Source organism: Gallinula chloropus (assembly GCF_964237585.1).
Source record: "Gallinula chloropus genome assembly, chromosome: 25".
Lineage (NCBI taxonomy): Eukaryota > Metazoa > Chordata > Aves > Gruiformes > Rallidae > Gallinula > Gallinula chloropus.
In genome coordinates this window covers 6,327,811-6,337,049 of record NC_140110.1, presented here as the reverse complement: position 1 = coordinate 6,337,049, position 9,239 = coordinate 6,327,811, and the positions used below count along the sequence as shown (strand labels likewise).

Genomic DNA, 9,239 nt, shown 5'->3' with positions numbered 1-9,239 from the left:
GCAACAATGAACTGCTCATCTTCGGCATATCACTGTCCATGGAACTCACATTAGGACCAGTCTCTATTCAGTATGGGGTTTAGTTCCTGTTTCTTTGTTTGCCTCTAGTTTATTTAAACTGGAATATGATGGTCCACAGTCATCCCATTGCTGATACAGTATGACCCACACGCTGGGTAACAATGGGCTGTGCTCTCTCTGCATCACGTCTGTCTGAAAAGGTGCACATATTTTTCTTTCTTAAAATTTCTCCTGACATTTATTAAATATTTATAAGTACATTTTCATCAACTGAATCACTTGACCACTTGTCTGAAATGGCAATGCTTTCCCACCATGACAGAACAGGAATTTCCTTGAAGTGCAACAAACATAAAGTCACAGAATCTTTCACAAAGTCCAACCACAGCCTAACCCTGCCTAGTCCACCTCCAGACCATGTCATCAAGCACAACATCTGCACACCTTTGTAATATTTCCAGGGCTGGCTACTCCACCACATCCCTGGGCAGCCTGTTCCACTAGCTGAATACCCTTTCCATAAAGAAATTCTTCCTGATCTCTAACCTAAATCTGCCCTGGTATAATTTCAAGCCTTTCCCTCTCATCCTATCGCTTCTTATCTGAGATAAGAGGCCAACCTGCACCTCTCTATATCCTTCTTGCAGGTACTTGTAGAGAGTGATAAGGTCTCCCTCAGCATCCTGAAGGCTAAAACGCCCCAGTTCCCTCAGTTGATCCTCACAGGACTCGTGCTGCAAACCTTTCACTGTCTACTCTGCCATTCTCTGGACACAATCCAGCATCTCAACATCCTTCTTTTAGCAAGGGGCTCAAAACTGGACACAGTACTCAAGGTGTGGCCTCACCAGAGCTGAGTATAATGGAACAATCTCTTCCCTACTCCTGGCAGTCACACTATTCCTGATCCAGGCCTGGATGCCGCTGGCCTTCTTGGCCACCTGGGCACAGCACTGGCTCATGTTCAGCTAACACCCCCATATCCTATACTTCTAGGGAGCTCTCCAGCCACTCTGCTCCAGGACTGTAACCCTGCCTGTTGTTATTGTGAGCAAAGCTCATGACCAAGCCCCATAAAGCCTCTGCCAATTGATCCAGCCTGTCCAGGTCGCTCTGCAGAGCCTTCCTGCCTTCCACAATTTGGTGTCATGTACCAACTTATTGAGGCTGCACTCAATCCCCTCGTCCAGACCATTAATAAAGATGTTAGAGAGGATGGGCCCCAGCACTGAGCCCTGGAGAACACCACATGGGATGTGCTGCCAGCTGGATTTAACTCCATTCACCACAGCTATTTGGGCCCAGCCTTCAGCCAGTTTCTGACCCAGCAAAGAGTATACCCATCTAATCCATGAACAGAGGCTTCAGCAGGGTGCCCTGGGGGAAACTGATGAAGGCTTCACTGAAGTCCAGGTAGATCACATCCACAGCCTTCCCCTCATCCACTAAGTGGGTCACCTGGTCATAGAAGGAGATCAGCAGCTTGAAGCACAATCTGCCTTTCCTAAACCCATGCTGACAGGGCCTGATGGCCTGAGTGTCCTGCATGTGCTGCATGATGGTACTCAAGATAATTTGTTCCATCACCTACCCTAGCACCAAGGTCAGGCTGACAGGCCTGTAATTCCCCAGGACCTCCCTCTGTCCCTTCCTGTAGATGGGTGTCACATGTGCCAGCTTTCAGTCAGGTGGAAACACCCCGGTCAGCCAGGACTGCTGGTAACTAAGGGAAAGTGGCTTGGGGAGGAAATCCACCAGCTCCCTCAGTACCTTGGGGTGTTTCCCATCCAGACCCATCAACTCGTATGGATCTAAGTGGCTGAGCAGGTCAGTAACCAGTTCCCCATGGGTGATGGGGACTTCAGTCCTCTTCCCATCCCCATCTTTCCACTCAGGGGTCTGGGTATCAGGGGACCAATGGTGTTACTACTAAGGACTTAGGCAAAGTACATCAGCCTTTTCTTCATCCTCCATCACAGTGGTTCCCCCCGATCCAGTGAAGGTGTGAGATTCTCCCTGGCCCTCCTTTTGTTATTAATGAATTTATAGAATTAATAACAAAAGGATTACCAGGGAGAATCTCCCACCGTTATTGTAGGTAGCAAACAAAAGTTGCAAGGGTTGAAAAAATTTCCTTTCTAGAAACCTCCCCAGGTAGCCCACTAGTAGCCCCAGTGTCTTTGGGGTCAGGGCTTTCCTAGCCAGGGGAACAGTCCTACGATTGCCCCACAAAATTTTTGTGGCTCTACTAGGTTCTGCCTTTGAAAATTCTAAACATCAATAGCTCCCAAATAAATCTGTGAAGGCTGAAAGATGTTCCTGGGCTGAAACCTTACCAGTTAGCCAACAAGCAGCTCTTGTAAACTGTGGGCAAAGGGCATTCCTGGCTATGGGAATTGTCCTATAACACCAGACATCATTTTCCAGCTCTACCAGCGTCCACATTCAAAGACACTAAATGCCCAGCAATAGCTCCACAACAAAAGGTTTGAGGGCTGAAATATCTTGGGAGTCTGAAAACTCCCCAGGATGCCCAAAAGCACCCCCAGTAACCTTGAGGCTCAGAGCTTTTGTAGCTGAGGGAACGATCTTAATAGTGCCTGATGTCATTTTCAGCCTCTACCAGCATCCAACTCCAAATGTGCTGAATGTCCACCAATAGCACCAAAGCAAAAGGAGCGAGTGATTAAAGCTGTTCCTGGCCTGAAACCTACTCAGACATCCCATTAGCAGCCCCAGTAATCTTGGAGCTCAGGACTGTCCTTGTCAAAGGGAACCGTCCTTACAAGTGCCTGACCTCATCTTCCTGCTCCAGCAGCGTCAAGTTTCAAAAATGCAAAATATCCAGCAAGAGCACCTAAACCTGCCCAGGCTGTGCACTGGGAGCACCAGTAAAGCTGAACTCCTTCACATGCTGCTTGGCCGTAGCAGCAGCTGAGGAGAGAGATTTCATGGTTATGAAACTGGATCCTGTTGAACTGCTGTTTGTTGTCAGAGAAATCTGTCTGTGCCTGTGAGTACAGATGATGCCAGGAAAAGTTTTGAGAGTCCCAGGAGGCCAGTGAGGGAACTTCTGGGCTTGGGGATGAGCAAGGATATCCAGACAGGGCTGGATGTCAAGAGACTGCTTTTCCTGCCTGTCTAGATCTCCTTAGCAGACCCAGAGCCCTGGGACAGGCTGCCCAGGGAGGTGGTGGAGTCTCCTTCACTGGAGATATTCAAGACCCGCCTGGACTCCTATCTGAGTGATATGTCCTAGGGAGCTGCTTTGGCAGGGGGTTGGACCTGATGATCTCTCAATGTCCCTTCCAACCCCTACAATTCTATGATTCTATGTCCATCACAGAATGCTGCTGTCACTTCTTCTGACAACTGAGCCATGACAGAAAATACCTGTGACTGGAAAAAGGTCCTCCATGGGAAATCCCTTTGAAACCTGTATCACTAGGGATCCAACTAAAATCCAAGTAGTTGGTGGCCTCCCCTTTGGTAGATGCAAGAAGGCAACCATGCTCCATGGCCTTGAGGACAATGTGTCTTCCCTGAGGCCTCTTTGGCAGGGACATCAGCCACAGCCAAGGGGGCAAAGATCTCATTTCTATCAGGCCCTTTCATCCTGGCTGGCACCCTTGGCCATCTGCACCACAGTCATCCCACATGGCATCACCCCTGTACCTGGTTCTTTGTAGGCTGCAGGGATGCAACACGCTTTCCCACCTCATTGTCACCTAACAATGTCCCTGCCTGTACTGCTGTCTCTCCCTCCTCGCCAGCTGTTCCCACAAGCACAAAGCCACCAGCCCATCCACACTTCCTCCCAGTGACTGCTTGCACCACAGCACTACCCTCAGAATGACATTTCTTTATCCTCATGTCCACCCTGGCCTTCAGAGCCATCAGTTCACATGGACTTCCTTTCTTATGTTCTTTTCACATAGCACAAAGAGGGCTTCCCTCAGCCTCCCCTTCCCCAGGCTAAAGCAGCCCAGGTCTCTTGGCAGCCTTTCCCTGACCACATACGTGTTCCTCCTCATTCCTCCAGATCGGGGACCCCCACACTGGGACTGATTGCTCCAGAGGTGGCATCATCATTGCTGAGTCCAGATGGACGCTTGTCTGTGCAGCCACACTCCTCCCAGTGCAGCCCAATGTGCTCATGGCCACATCCCTGTTCAACACCTCTGACTGCTAGGGCAGCCCCTGCAAGACCAAACTTCTTCTCCTTGTGGCTGGTTCTCCACCCATCATGTCTGAGCTGCCTTGATGTGTGGGTGTTGTGCTGGAACCTTTTCTCATGGTTTCACCCCAGCCCCGAGCCGAGCATCACGCAGCCGCTCTCTCTCTAAGAGGGGGTGTGTGTGTAGGGGGAGGACAGGGGGAGGGAGGAAGGGAGAGAAAAGGAAACCAAAAAGCCGTAAACCTTGTGGGCTGGGATAAGGACAGTTTACTGGAACAGCAGAGAGACAGAAACAACAAAAACAACAACAACAACAGGACTTTGTGGTAAAATACACACAGCTGGTGATTCACAGTGCAGTTTGTCACTGAACCCCACAGCTCTGGCCGCACAGCTCACAGCCGTCCCGAAAACACGTGTGTCCTGGAGCTGAGTTCTCCTGCCCTCACCACACTCCTTTATGCTGATCATGGTGTAATTTGAATGGAATATGCTTTTTTGGGCAGTTTGGGTCACCTGTCTTGGCTGTGCTCCCTCCCAGCTCCCAGGGTGCTCCCCACCTTCCCATTAGTAGTAGAGAATGAACAACAGAAAAGTCTTTGATTGCTTGGACACAACTAAAGCCTCCCTGTTATCAGCACTGCTCTCATCCTAACAACCAAATGTGGCACCACGCTGGCTGCTAGAAGGAAAATCAACTGTATTCCTCCTGAAACCAGCCCACCTTTGTAGACAACAAGTGCACCACAACAGTGGGCTCACTCCTGTAGTCATACAGTGTGGATAATCCCCTTGGTCAGTTATGGTCAGCTGGGCCTGTTCTGTCCCCTTCCAGGCACTTGTGCACTCCCAGTTGACTCATTTCTGGAGCAGAACTAGAAAAAAGGCCTTGATGCTGTGCAAGCCCTGCTCAGCAAGGAAGAAACATATTTATTTAGACTTTATGGCTTACAAATCCAAACACCAGAACTATGGGGGCCACCAACATGAGAATTAATTCCAGCCGCAGAGAAAATATGGGCAGGAGGAGGAGATCTCTTCTGCTTGGAAATCTTCCTGATGTTCCTGGTCATCAAATCCCAAAATTTCTCAAGGTCTCTCTGAAGGGAATCTCCATTTCACTAAAGGTTCACATGTGCTTGCAGATGGCTCTCTAACTTTCTGTACTTTTAACCAAATGACAGCAATAGGTGCTAAAGAACCTGGGCCTCTATTGCTGGACATCTAGCATGTTTGAGAGTGGATGATGGTACAGCCTGAAAATGACATTTTTAGGACTGTTTCTGTGGCTAGGAATGTCCTGAGCCCCAAGGTTAATGGGGCTGTTAGTGGGCTACCTGGGGAGGTTTCAGGCCAGAAACCTTTTTCCACCCTCGCACCTTTTGCCATGGAGCTGGTGCTGGACATTGAGCAGTGTCACAGGTGGACACTGTTGAAGCTGGAAAATTATGTTGGGCAGAGTTACATCCACTCCCATGGCTACAAAAGCCCTGACCCCCATGTTCCTGGAGCTGTTAGTGGGATACCTGGGGATATGTAAGGCCATGAACATCTTTCATCCCTCACACCTTTAGTTTGGGATGTATTGCTGGGCATTTAGCAGGTTCAAAGGTGGACACTGGTATAGCCAGAAATGACATCAGGCAATGTTAGGACCCTTCTTTTGTCTCTGAACACTCTGAGCTGTAAGGTACTGGAGCTGCCAGTGATCTACCTAGGCAGGTTTCAGGCCAGGAGAATCTTTCATTCCTGACACTTTTGTTAGGGATCTCTTGCTGTCATTTAGCAGTTTGTAGGTGTATGCTGGTAGAGCCCCAAATGCCTGTCTTCCAATACCCCGAGCAGCTGGAGAATCTATCCCAAGGGGAATTCTGACAATGAACCTGACTACTGTAGAAAGCGGAAATGAAACTGCCCATTGAGAACAGGCGCCAATACCAGGGTGGCAAGAAAGAAGAGAGTATATTAGAAAGTAATGGAAATCCCCAGGGAGCAGAGTCCTGGCTGAGCAGGGTGGTTCCACCAGACTGGAAACCGGCAAATGTGACAGAAAGAAAGACCAGAAGGAGGATTAAGGGAACTACAGGCCTGTCAGCCTGACCTCAGCGCTGGGGAAGGGGATGGAACTAATCATCTTGAGTACCATCATGCAGCACATGCAGGACACTCAGGGGTGAGGCCGTGTAAGCATGGCTTTAGGAAAGGCAGACTGTGCTTGAGGAAGCTGATCTCCCTCTATGACAAGGTGACCTGCTTAGTGGAGGAGGGGACGGCTGTGGATGTGATCTACCTGGACTTCAGTAAATCCTTCATCACTGTCTCCCACAGCATCCTGCAGGAGAAACTGGCCACTCATGGATTAGATGGGTATACTCTTTGCTGGGTTAGAAGTTGGATGAAGGCCAGAGAGTTGTGGTGAACGGAGTTAAATCCAGCTGGTGGCAGGTCACCCTGCTGGAAGGCAGGAAGGCTCTGCAGAGAGACCTGGACAGACTGGATCCATGGGCAGAGGCCAGTTTTAAGGAGTTCAACAAGGCCAGGTGCACTTTGGTCACAATCCCCCCAGGCAATGCTACAGGCCTGTGGCAGAGAGGCTGGAGAGCTGCCTGGAGGAAAAGGATCTGGGGATGTTAGTGGACAGGCAGATGAACATGAGCCAGCACTGTGCCCAGGTGGCCAAGAAGGCCAACAGCATCTTGCCTTGTATAAGGAGTAGTGTAACCAGCAGTAGTAGGAAAGTGATTGTTCTGTTGTACTCAGCTCTGGTGAGGATGCACCTTGAGTACTGTGTCCAGTTTTTTACCCCTCACTAAAAGAAGGACGTTGAGATGCTGGACCGTGTCCAGAGAAGGGCAACCAAGCTGGAGAAGGGTGTGGAGCACAAGTCCTGTGAGGAGTGGCTGAGGGAACTGGGGCTTTTTAGTCTTAAGAAAAGGAGACTGAGCAGAGACCTTATCCCTCTCTACAACTACCTGCAAGGAGGGGGCAGAGAGGTGGTATTCAGTTTCTTATCTCAGTAGACAGGGATGGGATAAGAAAAAATGCTGTCAGATTGCACCAGGGGAGATTTTGGTTAGATATAAGGAAGAATTTCTTTACTGAAAGGGTAGTGAAGTATTGGAACAGGCTGCTCAAGGAAGTGGTAGATTCACCATCCCTAGAGGTATTTATAAGGTGTGTAGATGTTGTGCTTGAGGACATGGTCTAGAGGTGGACTAGACAGGGTTAGGCTGTGGTTGTGGACTCAATAATATTAAAGATCTCTTCCAACCTAAGTGATTCCATGATTCTAGGGTAACAGAAGCCAGTAACTTCCCGTTCTGTCATGGTGGGAAAGCATTGCCATTTCAGACAAGTAGTCAAGTGATTCAGGCAATGAAAATGTGCTTGTAATTTTTTTATAAATGCCAGGAAAAAAATAAATAAGGAAAAACTGTGCACCCTTCCAGACAGGCATGATGCAAAGAGAGCACAGCTCATCATTACGCAGTGTCTGGGTTACAAAAAAAAAAGGTGATGCTGCATTAGCCATGGGATTAACGTGCACCATATTGTTACAGATTAGACCAAAAAGAAGGAAAAAAACCCCAAAACTAATAACTCTACTAAATACAAACGTATCCTAACTTGACTGATATGGCCAGCCATATGCAGAAGAAGATGAGCAGTTTGTTGCTGCTTAGAAACATCCAGTCCTCAGTTTCCACAGGGCATCCTTGAGCTCCTGGTTCCTCATGCTGTAGATGAGGGGGTTCACTGCTGGTGGAAACACTGAGTAAAGAAATGCTGGTATCAGGTCATGAAATAGGGAGGACATGGATGGGGGCTTCAGGTAAGCAAAGAGAACAGTACTGACAAACAAGGAGACCACAGCCAGGTGAGGGAGGCAGGTGGAAAAGGCTTTGTGCCGTCCCTGCTGCGAGGGGATCCTCAGCACAGCCCTAAAGATCTGCACATAGGACACCACAATGAACACAAAACACCCAAAAGCTAAACAGGCAGTGACCACAATGAGTCCAGTTTCCCTGAGGTAGGCATCTGAGCAGGAGAGCTTGAGGATCTGGGGGATTTCACAGAAGAACTGGTCAACAGCATTGCCATGGCAGAGGGGCAGTGAAAATGTATTGGCTGTGTGCAGCACAGCGTTGAGAAACCCACTGCCCCAGGCAGCTGCTGCCATGTGGACACAAGCTCTGCTGCCCAGGAGGGTCCCGTAGTGCAGGGGGTGGCAGATGGCAACGTAGCGGTCATAGGCCATGACAGTGAGAAGAGAGGCCTCTGTTGCAAGCAAAAATAGGAAGAAAAAGAGTTGAGCCACACATCCTTTGTAGGAAATGGCCCTGGTGTCCCACAAGGAATTGGCCATGGATTTGGGAACAGTGGTGGAGATGTAGACAAGGTCAGTAAGAGAGAGGTTGAGGAGGAAGAAGTACATAGGGGTGTGGAGGTGGTGGTCACAGGCTATGGTGATGATGATGAGGCCATTGCCCAGGAGAGCAGCCAGGTAGATGCCCAGGAAGAGGCAGAAGTGCAGGAGCTGCAGCTCCCCTGTGTCTGCAAAGGGCAGGAGGAGGAACTGGTTGATGGAGCTGCTGTTGGACATCTGCTGCTGTCAAGTGTGGAGACCTGTCAAAGGATAAAAAAAACAGTGAAAAGTCAGGGAACTTTTCTTTGAAGAAAATATCTTTCAATTCGAATTGACTCTCTGTATTCAGGAGTACTTCTGTCAGGTCCCTTCTGGGAGGTCTGCTTTGTGCTGGCTTGAGTGTGCCACTGATGGGAGGAGGGTTGGCTGTGGGCTCATGAGAACTCAGTCCTGCTTGGCAGCAGTCAGTAAATGGCAGGATGGTCTGATCTCAGAATAAATCCCCTGTGGAGAGGAATGAGTTTTTCAGCACTGTCACTCCAATCTGACCTGAGGGCAGAGCAGAGCTTTGGAGCTTTGGTTTTCTCCTTCCTGTACCTGAGGAGTGTTTCTTCTGTCAGAACTCCCTGACGTTGCTGCTGCAGTGCCAGTGAAACCTTCCCCTGAGTGCAGAGT

General features: G+C 49.3%; 1 protein-coding gene across 1 annotated transcript; it reads right to left on the bottom strand.

Annotated features, from left to right (window-relative positions):
• Positions 1 to 7,877: 7,877 nt before the first annotated feature.
• LOC311200971 (olfactory receptor 14A16-like) lies at positions 7,878 to 8,801 on the bottom strand (the record flags this gene model as incomplete). Its single annotated transcript, XM_084275271.1, has 1 exon — positions 7,878 to 8,801. The coding sequence occupies one exon, from the start codon at positions 8,799 to 8,801 to the stop codon at positions 7,878 to 7,880; it is 924 nt and encodes a 307-aa protein (XP_084131397.1).
• Positions 8,802 to 9,239: the final 438 nt, after the last annotated feature.